Source organism: Nothoprocta perdicaria, unplaced genomic scaffold (assembly GCF_003342845.1).
Source record: "Nothoprocta perdicaria isolate Ctin4 unplaced genomic scaffold, notPer1 scaffold_286, whole genome shotgun sequence".
Classification (NCBI taxonomy): Eukaryota; Metazoa; Chordata; class Aves; order Tinamiformes; family Tinamidae; genus Nothoprocta; species Nothoprocta perdicaria.
Window position 1 is genome coordinate 107,768 of NW_020455517.1, and position 19,021 is coordinate 126,788.

Genomic DNA, 19,021 nt, shown 5'->3' on the forward strand with positions numbered 1-19,021 from the left:
GGACATGGGGACACATGGACGGGTGTGGGGACACGGGGATGGGACATGGGGACACGTGGGGACAGACTGCGGCACAGGGGGACACATGGGGACAGGGGACACGGGGATGGACACGGGGACAGGCCTTGGGGACATGGGGACATGGGCACGAGCCTTGGGAACATGGGGCCAGGCTTGGAGATGGGCTACACGGACGGAGCCATGGGGCCAGGGCACGTTCCCATGGGGACAGGATGGGGACAGGATGGGGATGCGGCTCCGGACACTGCGGGGCCGGGATAGGGCTGGGGAGGCGGAACTTGCTGCCTTGGGAATGTCGGGAGGCGGCTGGGGCCACACGGCCGCGCTCTGTCCTGTCCCATCCGCAGCCCGCCCCATCCACGTCCTGTCCTGTCCCATCCCATCCGCGCTCCGCCCTGTCCATGCTCCGCCCCATCCACGCTCCATCCCATCTGTGCTCCGTCCCATCTACGTCCCATCCCGTCCACACTCCGTCCTGTCCCATCCATGTCCCATCCCATCCGTGTTCCATCCTATCCACGCTCCATCCCATCGGGTCTCTTTGGAGGTGGCCAGCGGCCTCCCTTTCTTGAAGGGAGGAACCCGCTGTTACTGCCTCGCAATTCCCGGCCCGGGCCCTCCCTCCGGCACTCCAGGCGTTGGGGCCAACGCTGCGTCCACGACGCGTTAGAGACCCCACCGCGGCCCTGCGTTCCTGCTCCGCCACGTCCAAGGGGAAATCCATGGACTGCCCCTTGCACCAGCCGCTGCTCGGAGAGTTCATGGAAGCCACTCATGGAGGAAGGTGGCTCTGCTCCCTTTTACCCTCACCAGTGGCTTGAACCATCTCCCTTTTCTTTAAGCGGCCAAAACCACCGGCCACAGGAGCGAGCGGCATCCCCATTCCCGGAAAAGGGCATTCCTTCTCCTCCTCACATTGCTCCAGCCTCACTCGGCCAACCTGAACCTCAGAGCACATTTAAACCTCAGCTTTGCCACCGCTTATCAGGGACGGCCCGGCTGCAATTTGCCCTTCTTTGTAATTAGTGGAGGCTGCTTATTCTCGGGAGCCTTAATTAAGGAAATGAGAGGCGCTGCTGGGGAAGGGGGTGCTGACGCAGCGAGGTAGCGACGCGGGCCAAGGGGCAGACGAGTTGCGCCTGACAAAAAGGTTACCTTTGTTTTCAAAGTTTATTGGATCATCTGGACACAAAATCATTACAGCAGCTTGTGGGATGGTTTGGTTTTTTTTTTTTTTTTTTTTTTTTTTTCTCTCTTATTCTCTTTTCCCCAGGGAATGTCGATAGCAAATCATTCGGTGAACGGAACACACCATACAGCTTCAGAATTCTAGAATCACTGCACAGGATTCTGTAAGAGAAGACTCTACATGCTAAAGTGACGGTTTTCATTCATGAATTTAAAAAAAAAAAAAAAAAAAGTAACCACTAATTGAGGACACATCATCCTTTAAGACAGTTTAAGACGCTCGGTTTCTACGACGGGAGCTGACTGAGCGAGGCCAGCACCAAAGCCCGGCCGCCGACTTGCTCCGGCAGCACACGGGGGCCGGCGCGACACAAAGCTGGGCCTAGCGCTGGAAGCACAGCAGAGCCTCCGCGAAACGACACCCTGACGTGGGCAGAGCAAACAGAGCACTGAAGAGGTGCCCGACGTGGCCCCAAAGGGCGGGATCCGCCTTGGTCCCGCTCCTGACAGGGCTGTTGCTAAGTCTATGGGGTGCCTGGGGTGCAGACAGACCCACCTCCTCCATGGGGCCACCAGCAGCTTCGCCCGGTGCCCCACAGCAAAACGGTTCAACCGTGTTCCCGGCGTGCGGGGTGTGCGAGTCAAAACTGGAAAAAAAAACAAAGCTTCGAAGCAAACGCTTCTGGAAAAGCATCTTATCTGTGAAGGACAGAATGATATCCCCTTGCAGGCGGAGATTCCACGTGATTCCAACAGCGCGGAACGCGTTGCAGGCCCCGTCTCCTCATTCGGGGGGTACGTGCAACGCGCGCCGGGCACGGCCAGGCCGCTCGGGGCATCGACCCCAGCTGGGGAGCAAAGCGACCCAGGACAGAACAAGAAAAGCAGGGGCAGCCCCCCTGGGAGTTCCAGTTTCTTGCTACATTCTCAGCTTTTCAGGAATGTGAAATTGAAGTGGACTCATAAAACACACGGGCAGGGACTGCTCGAAGCGGGGAGATGCGATGGACTTCACGGGGGGACGAGAAGAGGAGCAGGAAACCAAAGAGCAGGGCTCAGCCTGGGCTTCGCACGCTCACCCTCTGGCCTCGCCGTTGTCACTGGAAGAAGGTTAAGGCTCAAGGCAACTACTACAAACAGGAACTCAGAAACAGCCCAGCTCTCACCGGGCTCATTTAGATTAGCCCGAGGAGATGGAGGGTCTTTGTATGCTGATCGCAATGGACCTTTCTGCGCTTGAGATAACAACAATAATAACAATAATAATAATAATAATAATAATTAAAAAAAAAGAAAGAGAGAGGCCTTCAGGTCCAGCACCAGCCTCTGCTAGAAATGTACATCAACTACAGCAGCCCTGAAGGTAGATTCGATGGCCAGGGATCAAGCCAACCTTCTCCAGTACTAAGCACAAGCTTAGTACTTCTTAGTACAAGCTTAGTGCTCCCGTTGAGAAACTCCTGCTTGGTCCACAACTCCACAGAGATGGAAAGTCCAAGGGATCACCAGGAGCTGCTGAAGAACCACCAACCTCTCCCCCTCTCCCTCCGCCAGCCACATCCCCAGGAGCTCTTTGGGCTAGAAACACCACGGTTTGTAAAAAGTTTCGGGACAAAAAGGTAACCTACAGCCTTAAAATGTCTAAAGGGCAAAGAGTGGTGGAGTTAACTGAAAAGCACGTGCCCCGGGATAGTACATGCGTACAGGGGAGAAACGTAACACTCGGGGCTGCTCGTCTCTACACGGGAGGTGTGTTTCCTGGAGCTGGAGTATCCCGCAGGGAGCGCTCAGCAACTGGACAACGTCTCCTTCATCTCAGCCAGCAAGTTGCCGAGCAGGGTGGCATCGCTGCACTTGCCATCCACGGACACCGAGTTTTCTCCCTTGGGACGACAGGAGAGAGGTGTTAGCTCCTTGCCGGGCGCATCCCCAGCAGAGCAGGACGGGCCGCAGCGCCCGCGACGCCCCCAGGAGCTTTCAAGGGAGGACGGACACGGCCACGGAAGCAAAGGCTCCGTGTTTCCCTCTCAGCACCTCCTTTCAGATAAGGCTCTCACCTTTTTTACCAGTAGGCAGACGTGATGACCTTGGATAGAGCGACTGTACATGGATGCACAAGAATCAACGCGTTCCACAACTATAAAGAAAAGAGGGGTTTTAATTCACTGGGCCTCTTATTAAATACCATTTGCTTCCCATAAGGAGGAACTATTGCTCTGTCTGGCCTCAAGGAAGAAGGAGCTCGAAGGGAGGAGAGAGACTGGGTTAAGATGGTGTACGTGCTCTTCCCAGCTCCTAGCTGGGATATTCTGCAATTCTGACATTAGTCAGATGTCCTTTAAGTAAAATGCAAAGGTCCCGCAGCACAAACACCAACCAGAGTGAAGGATCTGGGTCAGGATACCTCCCAGGTGAAGGATCCAAAGGAGGGCTCATTTTGGGAAGGGAAAAGGGACACAGATGACAACAACATCCACAAGCTCTGAGGACACCTGTACATCACCAGATCAACAAAACCTCCTCTCCAAGACTTAGTCTGGACCCCTGGTTCTGACATCCAGACCACAGCGTGTTTTACAGCCTCCCAGCAGAGCAGACGTTTCAGAACAAGGGACTTTGCAGAAGGTTCTGCCCTGAAGACAACTCACCTGAAAAATGATGATGAAAACAGATCTTTGCCAGTAGATGCTGGAAAGAAATGCTAATTCCATCTACTTTAATAGAACTCATGTGCAGGTCCCCAGACTCTAGGAGCTTGGCAAAAGCATCACTGCAAAACAGGAAGGAAAGTCAACACTTGTTGACTTGTACAGATTCAAGTGAAATCCACCCAGTTAACCCCATGCAGACCTTAACATATCTCAGGGTGCAGAAATCCAAGGACTATTAAGTTCTATTAGGAAGAGGGTGGGAATTAGAGCAAACGTGGGGCCCGAACACGGGGACCACACTCCAGACTGTGCTGGAGAAGCGTTTTGATCTCCAACACCACCACTGCACAGGGGCGGCCGCCGGGACCAAGGCCCTTCTTCAGGATCACTTGGAACAAATTGGCGGACACGTCTGAGAAGCCGGGCGTCGCGGGAGAGAAGTGAACTCAAACAAGAGCGGTCGCAAGCAGCCAAAGCAGAAGCATGTGGCGTACGGGGCAGGGTCGGCCTGCAGCCCAAGCTGAGCTTCCCGCGGGGGCAGAAGCGCCGGCGCCGCGCGGTGCAGCCCGGGGGCACTCACCTGTAGCAAGGTGTCGTGATCAAGTACGAAGCGCAGCTGAAGTGCAATTTGAAATCGAGTTTTTCGTGAGTTGAACCTTCATCGTTCTGCAACGGGTCAAAGGAAAGGAGGTGAATGGGAGCCCCACGGTGGCAAGCGGAGGTCCCTCTCCACCTATAGGCATGGATGAGGCTACTAAGAGCCTCCAGGTCCCTTCAACACACCCTGCCAGGTCCCAAGGGATCAGTTTGGGAAGCGGCGGGGACCATTTGGCCGCTCGGACAACATTCAGACTAGGAGTTTGCTGCATTTGCCTAGAACAGCACAAGGACACGTAACTGCAGGGATCTGGCTGCCTTTTCCATCTCCTCCTGCTGAAACAGACTGAGCACATTCCATTTACACTCGCACTCAAAGATGCAGTATTCAGTTCACTATTTCCCAAATAAAGCAATAAAACGGTATTTCTCCACTCAAGTACTAAGATTAGGATTGAGTTGCTATTTTTAAGAAGCTCTTAAGCAGCTAAGCTTAGCCTCTGAAGGAGCTATAACTGCCTCCACTTGCTTCCCTGGGGCTGTTCCCAAGTACAAGCCTAATGTAATTCCTTTATTAGTTTTATCAAAATAAATCATACAGTCTTGAAACTAGGTTGATACTTGAAAACAACACAACCAGCTAAGCCCATTCTTACTCATTTTCCATCCAGTATTAGTTTTATCTTAATTCTTACTACTGCATTATATTTTTTCCCGCTCCTGTTCCAAGGAGCAGGATCCAACTGATCTCTGGGTTACAGCTCCGGGTTGCAGCTCTTTGCCCTCCTCCTTCCTGGCAGCTGCGTCACTGCAGGGACTTTCTAGCTGGCAACGTGGCCAACGCTTTGGGCTGCGTTGCTGCCAGCAATGACAATCTGGGACACGATTACGTAGTCACTCAGGACACTCCTTGCACAAGATGCCATGTAAAAAACCCACTTCTCGCAGCACAGAATGGGCTGGTGCAGCAGAGATGAAATGAAGCCCAGGGAAAGCTCTAAGCGGAGCCTGCCACTCACGGCAAGCTCCCTTATGCAGCTGAAGCAGAAGCACAGAGTTTAAAGCTCCACTTACTTTCACTATAAAGGACAGTGTTCCTTTTAACTTCTGAGCCATAACAATGCTCTGCAGTGTAAACACAAACTGGGCTTCATTGGAGATTCCTGGCATGAAGGAAAGAGAGGGAGAAAGTCAGGTCAGGGGGTGGTTTCCATGCCTAAGTAGCGACTAGAAGAGCTCAGCTCCTTGGGGTCAGTCTTTATGTACTGACCACTTTTCAACCAACTAAATACAAAATCTTCTAAGGAGCTGGAATGCAGTTATCCACACAATTCTTGTGATCTGCAAGTGCTACCGCACTTAATTCTTCCAATTTCTGAGATGCAACAGCTCCCTGTTGCTCTGGCTTTTAGTAGAGGTTGTGGAGTGAGTACCTGGGCAATGTCTAGCAGTGACAATATGCTTGCACAATTTCCATAACTGTGTGCCCATTTTCATAATATGTGACTTTAAATAGTTAACAGAAATAAGTGTTCCTAATGGCTTTTCTTTCAATGTACAGACCCATGTCAAGAACTGCCTTACACAGAATGAAAACCCAGAAATAACTCCTTGCTTTCCTTGGCAGGTCAAAAAAGCATTCTAAAAATCACTAACTCCCAGAAAATTCCTGTGAGTTTTCACTACCCTAATCTACAAGGAAAGTGAAATGGAAAGCAGTTCAGCAACTACAACTGCAGCTATCCAGGAAAAGAACCTGACCCTTGGACTCAGTTCTACATCAGACTCGGCTCTTGACAGACAGAACCACCTGTGTCTATGGCCACACTGTCGAGAGACTTATCTCCAACAAAGAGAAGACCGAGAGGGCATCTGATCAATATGTCCAAGTACCTGAGGGGACAATGGAGGGAGGAAGGGGCCAAACTCTTCTCAGTGGTGGCCAGGGACAGGACAAGGGGTAATGGGTACAAGCTGAAACCCAGGCAGCTCCATCTCCATGTGAGGAGGCACCTCCCTCCTGTGAGGGTGCCAGAGCCCTGGAACAGGCTGCCCAGGGAGGCGGTGGAGGCTCCTTCTCTGGAGATCCTCCAAACCTGCCCAGATGTGACCGGGTGCCCCGTGCTCTAGGTGTCCCTGCTGCAGCAGGGGGATTGGATTAGATGATCACTAGAGGCCCCTTTCCAACCTCAACTTTTCTGGGATCCTGTGCAATTGTGTGGACGCACAGATAGATGGAGATGTTTTTCTGGAAAAGAATAAGAGGCTCAGACAACTCTTTCCACAGGAGGGCACTGCAGGACTAAGCATATCCCCAGAACGGTGCACAAAGGCTGGCGTACCAGGGGGTAGCTGGAAGGGCACAGGAATCCCATCATGTACTGAGGCTCCTTCTGGTCGGAGCATTTTAGTGTTGAGAGAGTCCAGGACATTTAGTTCCATGCTCTTCAGGAAGCTAGTGCTTTTGTTCTCCAGGATAACAGAGACAGTAACTTGACTGTCATTTTGCAGGTTCCCCTGAATATCGTAGGTCTGCAAATGCAGGAGAGAAGAAAAAAAATAAATTAAAGTGGAAAATCCCAAGGATGCTCCAGAAACCCCAAACGCCCCCGACAGCAGAATAAGGCAAGTTTAAAAGAGCAGGTATTTTGACAGTTGTAAGGATGATGAAAAGCTCACTTGTGATGAGTTCTGCAGCACTGCTGAGCAGTGGGAAATATGAGCTCCAAAGCTTGGTTACGCAAGACAAGCCTAAGAACGGGGACTGAAGCCTGTTACTGTTAACACCCCCTGTAGCTGCTTGGATTTCAATAGTTCTGCAGCTATATGCTCTCTACACAAGTTGCTACATTATTCTGGGTATTATGTAGAAAATAATCCCCCAAAAAGAAGGATATTCCCTTCTTTTCTGAGGAAACACAAAAAAAGGACATGATTTGAACATCTGTGATCAGGAAGCTCACCATTTTAATGTAAGGGTTTTCTGCCAGAAGTCGGTAACTGGACATAGGCTGGAAAAAAAAAAGTATTTTTTTAATTTGTTTAGCTGTAGCCTGGAGGAAGAGGCAGGAGTTGCCAGTGCAGAGCCACTCACTGGTAGTGGTTCATCATCTAGCGTTCCGTTCTGTACCGACTCCGCTGCCTCCTCCTCACTGTGATGATGCTTCTTTTTGGATTTCTTTTTATCCTTGGACTTCTCTTCTTTCTCTTTCTTGTGTTTTTTCTTCTTATGTTTGGAGGACTTCTACAGAAAAAAAAAATGTAAAACTACAACAAGTCCTTAGAAGACGCCCCTACCTTGCCAGACATCACCTCATGAGCCCTCTCCCAACACCTCACCCCTGTGTGTCTCTCTACACCCACCAACTCACTTCCTGGAAGACCGAGCACAGTTCTCTGCTACTGCACAAGGCTGAAACAGAGGCCTCATTCCTCACACTCCAATAATCCCTCTGTGATTATTGCCTCTGTTGAGTCCCAGCACACCCGGCGCCCTGCTTCCCAGCCACTGCTGCCCCCTTGCAGATGGGCACTGCACTGAACAGGGTGCACTTGGGAACCCCTGTGTGCTCATTCAGGAGGAACACGCAGCTAGAGGTGTTCACTTCTGCCACTTACCTTTCCTTCATCCTCTTCCTCCTCCTCTTCCTCTTGTTCTGCCCTCTCGTCCTTTTTCACTCCTTCGGGTTCGCCCACAACAGCAGCACCCACTTCAGGCTCGCTCTGCACAGACCATCAGCGGGTTACACATTTACCAGCCACAGTTAAAAGGCTGAACTCCAGCCAAAAAGCAATCTCAAAGATGCTCCCTGCCACCCCCCTCCGTAAAAACCCTCCTGCTCTCTCAAGGATTACATCAGACTAAAATGATACAAAGCCTTTCATTAGAGATCTCTGACACTTGGCAAATATGACAGACTGGACAAGACACATATCTCCGTGAAGGAATTTGAATCTTTATATTCCTTCTCTCTGTCAAAAATCTCCCATCAAAACTCATGGGGTTTTTCTCTTGGTCTAAATAGATCTCAGATCTATTAATACTGTTAGTGCCTAGATCAAGCTAGAAAACGAAGCCTTAGCTGATACTAATTCAAATTTCATCATTTCATCAGCAGCTGCATCTGTGTTTCTGTCCACTGCTCCGCCTAGTGGAGCAAGCTTGAAACATTCAGTCAGCATCTGCTGGCCAGAGACATGAAATTTGACCATTTCACGGCACTAAGTTGAGGAGATGAAGTCTTTCCCTTTCCTCCTGCATGGTGACACGGTGCTCGTATCACAGCTAACACGAACACCAGAAGAAGCTTCTTGTGCCATGGTAATTGGCCTACCTGTGGCTGGGAGGTGGAGGCAGGTGGTGGAGCAGTAGAAAGCCAGAAATCCAAGTCTTCCCCCTGAACCCAAGAGAAAAGAAAACTTGCATTTCTGCAGACTGGTTTACAAAAAGAAGGTGAGTTGAGTCTTCAGAGTAACTGTCAATCAATGCCAAGTTTTAAGCAAAAAAATTATGAAACATATGGGATATGCAATGAAGATGAGTCCCACATATTTCAGTAACTAGAGAGTTTCTTACTTTTAAAACTGACAAAATATCAATGAACTCAGCTTTGAAATTAGAGTCGGATGATCATCAGCGCAGGCTGCTGTAAGCTGAAGTCTGCTGATAAGGCTGAGTGCTATTTTTAGTCACAGATATCTTTAAATACATGCAGTTACAGTAGAAGTGGTTTAAAGCAAAGAAAATCAAAAGCATTCAGCTGTTTGTTTAGGAACAGTCCCATGTGACAGCTGAGGAACAAAACACTCAGCAATATATACAGTCTGTAACAGCTTTTTTTTTTTTTAATACAGTACCCAAACAGTTTTCAAATATGTTTGAAAATCACCTTTTTTTCCTCTTCCTCCTCTACTGCCTTTTTCTCTTTCTCTTTTTTCTTTCCTTTCTCTCTCTCTTTTTCTTTGTGTTTCTTTTCCTTCTTTTTGGGCTTCTTGCTCTTCTTCTCTGCAAGGGGAGCTTCTGAGTCTGGTGACTTCAAGTTCTCTGCATTTCTGTGTCTCTGCACCGGGAGCTTCTCGCTGTCTGCTAAGGGTCTTAAAACCAGAGATGCCGTTAGTCCTGGGGTGCAAGTAGGACGCTCTCTCCCGCAGTTTGGACTGTGCTGAACTGCAGGACACAGTTGCATTTTATTTCAAACAATTGTTTCCAAAAGTACGGCTAGTAGTTCAGATTTACCATGTGCCCCAAATCCTTTCCTTAGGAATTTCTGTGATTTCTTTTCCCCTCCCAATTCTTGCCATAGACTGTCCAGAAACCAGTGAGGAAGAAGCTCACTGACTGCCTCTTTCTAAAACTTCTGCTAACATTTTCACATCGGAGCAGCAAACAACAGTTTGGGAAGACTTCTCTTGGTCTTACTCTCCTCATTTTTTTGCTTATATTGTAAGCAGCACCAGACTTGATCCATTTTTACTTTGAAACCAATCCTACAGAGGCCAGCAAGTTCCCCTCTGTTTGAAGGGCAAGCAGATCTCATTTTAAAACTCTTGCACAAAAAAGACTATTTCACAGGAATAGCGGCAGAGAGTCAACAATGAGGTCGTCTCACACAAACATGGGGGTCAGGGACTTCAATAGCACCGTATCCCTCCTAGTACTTATGCTGCCCAGTGAAACCAAGCTCACAAAGGAGGGCGACCGCTTGGTGAAACGTTCTTACCTGGAAGGCTTCCCTGAAACCAGACTGCAAGTGAGCGTGACACAGACATAGCAGTGCAAGCACAGAGAGAGAGAGAGAGAGAGAGGACAGACGTGAGAAACGTGACAGGAGGGCACAGCGACTCACGTGGAACGGGACAGGAATGGATGGAAACGATACACAAGCCTAAAGACGCCTCCTGGAGCACCCCGAGAACCTGCTTAGTGTTTGCTGTGCTGTTTAGACTTCTCGTGCAAATACCAGCTCTACTCGTGTATATTCATTTCTTTTACATATCACTGCGGACTCAGAGAGGAACGTGCTCAGTTCAGGGTGGGCAGTGAAGGGCATCTTCCAAATTTGCTCTTACACACACACTATTTTTTTTAAAGGAACTGTGATGCCAAACTTGTACAGACTCCTATCAGAAATGCAGAGTGTGAATCAAGCTTTAAAGTTGTTGAAGCACCACACAGAGAGAGAACGTGTAAGTGCTGGCTGTAGATGGTCTTTCAAGTCTTGTAAGAACCCAAAAAAAGATATTAACACACTCAAATGCTCACCTTACAACCTCTGTTCTTTCAGACCCCAGTCATTTGTGCAGTTCCCACCTCTCCCCCAGAACTTACATCACTTTAGCAGTGTAGGTTTTAGCCTCTATGCTGCCATAGGAACCAGAAGTACATGATGGGAACCCAAAATGGATGATGAGCTACGTTTTTTTGTGCAAAAAACCTCTCCATGCTCTATAGCATGGAGAGAATCTTCTTACCTTTGGCTCCTTTGCCCCAGCCTAGCTCTCACACATTCAGGTTAACAATAAAGCTACCCTGCGTGTGGATGAGATGACCTCTGGAGGTCCCTTCCAACCTTAAGCATTCAGTGATTCCAAGTAAATTCGTAGAAGAAACTGTCACTTACTTATCCAGATCTATATCAAGTGCCTTATAGGGATCATTCGGATCTTTATCATCCTCATCACTGGGCAATGCATTCTGCAAGACAGAAAGAGACCTGCAGTAAACAAGAGGCAACTGAACTGAACTTTGAATCCTGGAACTTGAATCTCCCTAAACCTGCCCCGTTAGATGGTTAAGCACGAAACAAGCCAGCTTGCAGCTAGGCAAAAGGAGCTGTATGAACAGGGCAGCTGAATGCAGCATCTGCTTATGAGACGAATCTGGAAAAGAAAAGCATTCTTTGTAAACTGAAGAATTTGAATTGCTGCTGTTTGGTTTTGATTAGAGGAAGCTTTAGGAACAACAGATCACATCATTAGCATGTGCAGTTAATTATAATCAGCTGCAAAGCTGCTGACTAGACAGTAAGTTAATGTCAGAGTGAGGCAGCAAAGCATTAGAAATGAAGTGGCTATTTGGACAGTTGTTTTTACAGCAGAGATGCATATTGCTTTTCAATTTGCTTCGGTAGCATTTTTCATCTTTTTGTACATAAAAAAACACTACCATTTCTTCTCCTACAAAGGAGGACCATTTCAGTCAATTGTTTCTTCAAGTGCTCTGCAAGAAATCAGAGTTCTTGGACTGCAAGACTCCAGATGGGCTGAAAATTTGCTGGGGAAGAAGATGGTGACAGAAAGGGAGGCAGGAATCTCTCCAGAAAAGCTCGAGGAGAGCCCTGCAGCTCAGAGCACCACACACAGGCAACTAACCTCCGGCATCTCTTCTGTGATGATATCAACATGATGAGCTGGGGCAATGTCCTCCTCGCTCTCTGTGTGCAGGGAGTTATGGCGGTGATGTTTACCTCTCTTCTCCTTTTTCTGTTTTTTCTTCTTCTTGTCTTTCTCCAGCTTCTGTTTGTGCCTTCGCTCCTCTTCCAGTTTCACATACTGGTCGGACATAGGCATTCCTGCAGGGGAAGCCAAGCTGCCTTCAGGCTAGAGCACAAACCCACACTGATCACGGCAACACTGCGTTGGAAGCAAACCTGGATTCTCGTTTTTCAGAATCACAAGGGTCAACACTTCTCGACCACTCCACATCAGCTCACGTTTCCTTCTTGCAGCAGCTTTATGACTAGATTCCATTTCTCTTCAAAAATAGGACAAAGCTCTATCCTGCTCTCTGATTCTCATCCACACTAAGCGGATTAAAAATCGGGCTAAAAATCGTTACTTTAAATAACCATCAGCTCCAAGACAGCCCACTAAAACATTCCAAATGTGACTGTTTCCTACCCAGGGCAGTCATTAGTTCATGTGTTACAGACCTGGCTGTACAACGTGTTGAGTCAGAGAGTTACTTTAAATACTGTGTGGAGACACCCAGACTGCAAAGCACATCTGGGAAAACACTGGTTCTCGCTCAGACTGACTTGCATTCGCACACGCACATGAGCTGAGCAGAGATATTTAAGAATCTCCAGGAATCAGGTTCCCTGCCTCAAGAAACTAAAAAGGAACTGTTAGCGTTAACTGAATTTCTCTAACACCCTGAAAAGATTCACTGCACTTACCTGGAACTTTTAAGGGGACAGAAAGATCTATCTGGACCACAGGTATATGTTCCACGCCTGGAGTGTCTTGGTATCGCTGCACAAATGAAAATAGGTTACGTTCTGAGTATCAGCAAACACATATCTATGTAAACAAAAACATTTCAAACCGTTCAGTCCTAAATCCCATCTGGTAGCAGGGCACAATTATTTTGGAGCTGACTGGTAACTATTCTGCAGGACTTGGCTTCCGGCTGTAGTGCTCTACCTCGAGAGAGGTTTGTTACAACCCTGAAAACCTTCCATTTTGTGTTCTACTGGTAATAACCTGCCCCTTCAAAAGACAGCGCTCGGGAGCATTTAGCTCTAAGCTGGAAGGCCTCTGGAGATGCACTGGAAGCTGGACGACCTTAGGACAGAAGGTCCCTTGAGGATTTCTTAGCAAAGACAAGGCTTCGTAGCTGTAGGTCACCACTCCAACTGCTGGGGTACGGGGCAATGAGAAGTGCAGTAGAAGCCACCAGACCTTTCCCCGTGAGAAGGTGCAGCTCCCACATTTAGAGAGCCTTCGCAGGAGAGGAGAGCAGCAGGTTTTCACCCAGACTCACCTTCTGTGGGGAAGGGGAGCTTTTAATATAAAACGGGTTGTTGGCCTGTTCTTGTTTCCGGGCTTCGCGACGCTGAAAGGAAAAGAAGTGCAGTTATGTTTGTTCACAGGCAAAGATGGATAAAGGCACTGGAGGGCAAGTGTGAGCTCCCTGAGTATCTGCAACACTGCAAAACTACTTGCAAAGACTGCAGCAAAACGAATGATCAAAACCAGCTGTTGAGCTTGATAGTTAGGAGACATGCTGGAACATAAGCACAATTACTACTAAAATATTCTTCAGAAGGTGAAGAAAGGATGTCCTGAGTCTAGATTAGAGCTAGGAACTCCCTGGACAGCAGATTTGGAAGGCAGTTCGTTTGTTTCTATCCTCATTTTTGCAGCGGAGAGGAAGATGGAAGGATTCTTGCAAAGAAATAAATGTCTCCATCACAACAGTCAGAACAAAGTCAGCAGCAGGAAAGGTGCTATCGCTGCTGGCCACAGTCCCATCACCCAGGAATTAACAGAATGTGCTGTGGTCTGTGATCAAAGTTACCCAGCTTTCAGCTGCTGCTTCTCGTGCTGCTGCAGAGGCCTTTCACAGGGAGACAGGCAATAAAAGGCAGCTGAGCAGAGCAGACACATAACAAAATATTAACTGCAAAGCGCTGCCCTGAGCAGCCTGCCCTTCAAAATGAATCACAAGGCATAAATTGGGCAGGAAAGAAGCAGTGAACTCCCACAAAATAAACCCATACCCTCCCATCAACCAAAAAAAAAAAAAGAATCACTAAGTGGTCATCAATTTTTCAACTTTACAGCACCAAAAATAATATATCTAGGTGGGTGGGTATCTAGGTAGGTGGGTATCTGGATAAATGATTAACACATCAGGTTTTTAAAATGGCTCAGTACTAGCAAGGGCTAATGGTTTCCATTTGAACAAAATAGATAAGTGAGGCTTCCTGATCTTCAGTGCTGAAGTACGCATGGAAAAAAAAGCGTTCTGAAGTTCCCTCACTCTGGCCAGCTCCTCTTCATCGATTTCGGGCTGCTTTTGCCGGGAATGCCTTTGCTCCTCGTCATGGAAAATCGTTTTGGGCTTTTCGTCCTCAGACTCGCTGTCCGACGGAGGTTCGTTGATCCAGGCGTCGAGGTCCAAGCTGGCGAGAATGGCAGTAAACACCAACACAGAACGTTACTCGGAAGCTCTGCGTTTAAGCTCAGTTTAAGAGGTCACACAGTTTACATGAGGTTTTGGGAGAGAGAAGGAGACTTACCCCTCGGGAACTGGCACTTTTTTCTGCGCTTTAGGGGCTACAGGGTTGAGCTCACCAGCAAACAGGGCTATCACTTCCTCAGCTACAGGTACTTCTTTTATTTGGAGCTTTTGAATGTATTTTATTAGCTGTAAGATGCAAGAAGCCTAAAAGCAAATGGAGAATTTCAAAGTTAGTATCAACAACGGGACCAAAACCCAATTGCAACAGAAGGCACCAAAACAAGTTTGACCCCTGCACTGAGGGAATTAAGGGAAGCGCCATAAACTAGGTATGCAGAGCAAGTATTACAGATCCGAGATCCCCTCCTCTAGTTGCAACCATTTTGGTATTGCTTTGAATATACCTCTCAAAATCCAGGTGTCTGAGCCCCCTGTAGCACACACTGTTATTTAGCCTTACAAACAGAACCAGGTGTGCACTAGACTGGATTTTCCAAAATGGATTTTCTTAAAATAAAAGAAATATTCCAAGTAAAAATGGAGGTTTTCAATGAGGGAATGAGTAATGGGGCTGGGCTGAGGAGGCCGAGTCCCACTCTTCATAGTCACCTTTTTTAATCACTGGATGAAAATCAGAATCTGCTGCTGAGTTTATCATGTTTTACTATAAAGTAACCATTTGCAATTTTTAATCTATACCGTACACAAAACCAATATAAACTGAATTAGACTGACAAATTAAGCAAGGGACAGTCACACTTTCAGAATTATGTTCTGTTTTTCCAGACACTACAGATAATGGTCTTCAACTTGTTCACCTTCCAGCCAAGGATTATTTCTGATGTACGTAACGGCAGCTTGTTTCAGAACACGACTGCCATGGGATTCCATTTCAGGCATCAATATTTAAAAGCAGCTCTTTTTAATTAACTTAGTAGCACATCACCAAATCACTGTGGTCAATTGATATCATTCTGAATGGCCACCTTGGAAGGCAGACTTCAAATCTGTCAGATATTTCATGCTTTTGAAAGCACAGAAATGAACGCTAAGTGACATTCGTGCTTGCATAACCACAAACCAAATCTTTCCAAGGGAAGCTCTCATGAGCAGTCTTCAGAGAGGGCACTGAGCCGGAATTAGACCCAGGCTCTGCCATAAAATGTCACCACTCTTCCCACTTCTTTAATTCTCTGGTGTCCGTTGCCCCGACTTACGCAAAGTGCAGAAAAGCAGCAAAGCTCCAGTGATGGCACTGCTTTTAAAAGCACGCGTACATGTTCATAGAAAAAAAATATATAAAAGAAGCCATCATTTATATTGGCGTCTGTATAACGAACCCCATGGTAATTATGCTCCCTTACCCTCTCCTGCACCTCTAGATCTGCGCTCTGCACAAACTGAGGCAGACGCTCAATCATCAGCTGGGTGATTTCCTGGGCTGCTTCCTTCTCCCCGGATTGCTCCTTCTGCTGCAGGATGGACGCGTAGAGCTTCACCATGTTCTGCACATAGACGGCCTGGATGTGGCCCGGCAGGGTTGTGACTTTAGGCCTCAGCATGGCTTCTAAAGTTTGGTTTGCTTCCTCCAGGTGTCTAAAAAAAAAAAGACAGGGGGACAAATGAGAGATAGCAATGGACAAAGCTCAACATTTCACCCAACAGGAGAATTTGTAAAAGCCTTGGTTGCAATACAATGTGCTCTGGACAGATAAGGCAGACTACAAATATGCAAACATTTATTATCTGCATGTTTTTCCCTTCCAGACTGCAGTAATAACAAAATACAGAATTTACAGCTTTAGCCTACCAGGAAAAAAACAAAAACAATGAAACCACCCACAAACAGAACACAGAAAAGCACAAAACCAACCCCCAAACCCTCAAACAAGCCAAAAAGGGTGTGTGCCTATGAGGGCACGCCAGTCTCTGTGCTTGGGAGTGCAGCGTTCCCCCTCTCCCGGAGCATTCAATGCCAGTTTTGGGTTCCAGCTCCAAGGGCAATGTGGAGGTGGCAGCAATGCAGCCACGTCCCTGCCATGCTGCCACCCACCACTCACACCAGTGAGCTCGGAATTTTGGCTTAATAACAGAAAGACAATGAAGTAGACAACACCTAAAACCCAGAACAACAGTGACCCGAATCTCCCCTTGAGAACAAGCCACTGAAAGGGTGCCCAGCTTCTTTTTCGTGCAAAACGTACTCCGAAAACTCGCCGCATATCCACGCAGCAGCATAGAGCACCTCGCAGATCCCGTTTCTCTGCGCGTTGCTGGCTATGAGGTGAGCGTTGTCCAGCAGCATGGCCATCTGAGAGACTGCAAACCTGCGGATGGCTTTGACGCGGATGGCGACGTCCAGCATCTGCGCTGCTATGAGATGCCCGTGCCGCGTGCCCTCCAGGCGCGTCAGCTCCACCAGGATGCTGATGTACCTACAGGAAGAGGCAGTTTCATCAGCAGACAATCACTCATGACCTTTGCTGAGTACAAGCCGGTGCGTAAAACCACTGACCATTCAAAGTTTGTGATGTATTGGTAGTTGGACTGACTACAAATGTCTATGATTTTGGTCAGCAGCTCGTCCCGATACGTTGTCCCTTCAGCTTTATCCACGTGAATCATCAGTTTCTTCACTATCTCCATCAAGTTCTTCTTCGATACCTGTCAGAGGTTAAGAAATTGAACAAAAAAGTAAGCCATTGGCTGGGCAAAGTCCTTCCAATTGCACTAAAGCAGCCGCTAACTCTTTGATGGACCTACATTATGTCTTAAAATCAGAACACAAGAGATGGTAAAACCTTTTGCAAGCAGATCTTCACTCCTATCTAAGGAGCACAGGTGCAACGGGGAGCTAGGTTTGCTCAGCCCTAGGTGGAGTTAGACTTGGCTTTTCTTTTAGCAGCTAGGAGCCAAAGAGGTTTGAACTGGGAGGAACCTCTGAACATTGCCCAAGTCCAACCACTTGCTCAAAGAAGGACCTAATTGCTCACGCCCTGGTCCAGTCAAGTTTTAAAAATCTCCAACAAATGGAAGACTGATCAGAAGGATCAAATTTAATGGTTAAAATGCAGAAATCCAGGAGGAAATGAGTTTTAAGTAAAAGTTTAAAAGTAAGCATTACTTAAGCTAGTAAACCGAAGCAACTGGAGGATTCATTTACATCTAACAACCAACTATTTAACAACCAACTCCAATTATTTTTGCAGCAACATTAAAGCTGCTGCCCTAATCAAATTTGAGTGAAGTTGTCAACTTGTGAGAGGGGTGGGAAAAAAAAAAGCCTCTGTATTCTTTACTTCCTCTTCTAAAATGGGAAGCTTTGAGACGTTACCTACGTTACCTCTTCCTGTGGGATCGGCTTCTCCAAGCTCCCTCCCCTCACTAAGTGAAAGAGACTTTATGGATCACAACCACAAGACTGCAGGGGAGAGGGGAAGAGCTGAGGATTTCTTAAGCATTGGCCTCTTGGCCAGAAAGTCACAGGGACTGGAGGGGAAGGGAAATGCCCGTGGACACCTACCATGCCATAGAGGAGGTCTAAAGCCCTGAGGCGGATAGACTCGTCTTTGTCATCCAGACATTGCAGAATGAGGTCCTTGTGAGACTGCACGGACTTGGGATGCGTTTTCAGGATTTTGGACATAGCTAACAACCCCAGGTACTTCACTGTGAAAGACACAGAATAAAACTTCTTTCCAAATATAGAAATACTGTTTTGTGTTGAACACGAAATCTTAATGAGTGCTTCTACTTAACCCTCCATTTTAATATATTGCAATAAAATCCTCTGATGAGGAGAGAAAGAAATGCCCTATCACAAGTGGCATTCCTTGATTCTGCACTGTCCCATAGAGGGACATAACTGCATAGGTATCTTTACCAGTCTTGTTTTGCCACGATGGAAATTATTGATCCCGAGATCTTCTTCTCAAGGAACCTCCCTTCCTGCATGCTACTATTACACTTACACTACAAAACATCCCTCACTACTTTCCAAGCAGAAAGTTTTTAAAAAGGGAAACCCCAGAGCATGGAAACAGTCATGGTTTGGATTTACAAGACCACAAACAGCAGCAATTCCTCTCTTTTAAAAAGACTCCTTGCAAGTGTTCACTACCCAAAATTATTTCCAGGAATTGTTTACAACATACCAGGCACTAGTATTCTGAACAAGCTGCTTGCAGAAATAGCCCATTGCTCTAGGACTGCTTTTTTTCTGCTGCAATTTCTCTCCAGTGGTCGTTCACTACAAGTTTCCACAAAGACAAGCAACATACTTACAGTTCTGGTCAGAATCTTCTATTAATATTCTTAACTTCTGAACACAAAGCTGAAAAAAAGACCAGGTCACGCTTATTACAGAAGCCTGAAAAGTCTTTAAAAAAAAAATCTTAGTAAAATAAATGAATAAAATTCAGTATGCAAAGGTGGCTCTAATAAACAAATGCTCTGACCAGGACCCATGGCTTCTAGGAAGACAGACTTGTTGCACTAGCAATTGTTAAAATTAAAAGAACAGTTCTCAGGATTGTACTGAGAGCAGCAGACGAAGGTAGCAGTTAAGAAACCTCCAAATGAGAAGAAGCTGCATCTC

General features: G+C 47.3%; 1 protein-coding gene across 1 annotated transcript in view; it reads right to left on the reverse strand.

Moving 5' to 3' along the window:
- Positions 1 to 1,464: 1,464 nt before the first annotated feature.
- The window catches only part of AP3D1 (adaptor related protein complex 3 subunit delta 1), a 33,692-nt gene continuing 16,135 nt past the window's right edge, over positions 1,465 to 19,021 (reverse strand). The window contains exons 9-30 of the mRNA XM_026041465.1: positions 18,709 to 18,757; positions 17,948 to 18,093; positions 16,940 to 17,088; positions 16,629 to 16,859; positions 15,789 to 16,020; positions 14,483 to 14,628; positions 14,224 to 14,365; positions 13,222 to 13,293; positions 12,635 to 12,710; positions 11,829 to 12,028; positions 11,078 to 11,151; positions 9,347 to 9,551; positions 8,792 to 8,854; positions 8,076 to 8,180; positions 7,552 to 7,701; positions 7,421 to 7,468; positions 6,800 to 6,989; positions 5,532 to 5,620; positions 4,441 to 4,526; positions 3,858 to 3,979; positions 3,267 to 3,346; positions 1,465 to 3,092 (exon numbers count right to left, since the gene is read on the reverse strand). Coding sequence (XP_025897250.1) covers positions 2,997 to 3,092; positions 3,267 to 3,346; positions 3,858 to 3,979; positions 4,441 to 4,526; positions 5,532 to 5,620; positions 6,800 to 6,989; positions 7,421 to 7,468; positions 7,552 to 7,701; positions 8,076 to 8,180; positions 8,792 to 8,854; positions 9,347 to 9,551; positions 11,078 to 11,151; positions 11,829 to 12,028; positions 12,635 to 12,710; positions 13,222 to 13,293; positions 14,224 to 14,365; positions 14,483 to 14,628; positions 15,789 to 16,020; positions 16,629 to 16,859; positions 16,940 to 17,088; positions 17,948 to 18,093; positions 18,709 to 18,757 — 2,751 coding nt within the window. The 3' untranslated portion in view covers positions 1,465 to 2,996. The remainder of the gene's footprint in view (positions 3,093 to 3,266; positions 3,347 to 3,857; positions 3,980 to 4,440; positions 4,527 to 5,531; positions 5,621 to 6,799; positions 6,990 to 7,420; positions 7,469 to 7,551; positions 7,702 to 8,075; positions 8,181 to 8,791; positions 8,855 to 9,346; positions 9,552 to 11,077; positions 11,152 to 11,828; positions 12,029 to 12,634; positions 12,711 to 13,221; positions 13,294 to 14,223; positions 14,366 to 14,482; positions 14,629 to 15,788; positions 16,021 to 16,628; positions 16,860 to 16,939; positions 17,089 to 17,947; positions 18,094 to 18,708; positions 18,758 to 19,021) is intronic.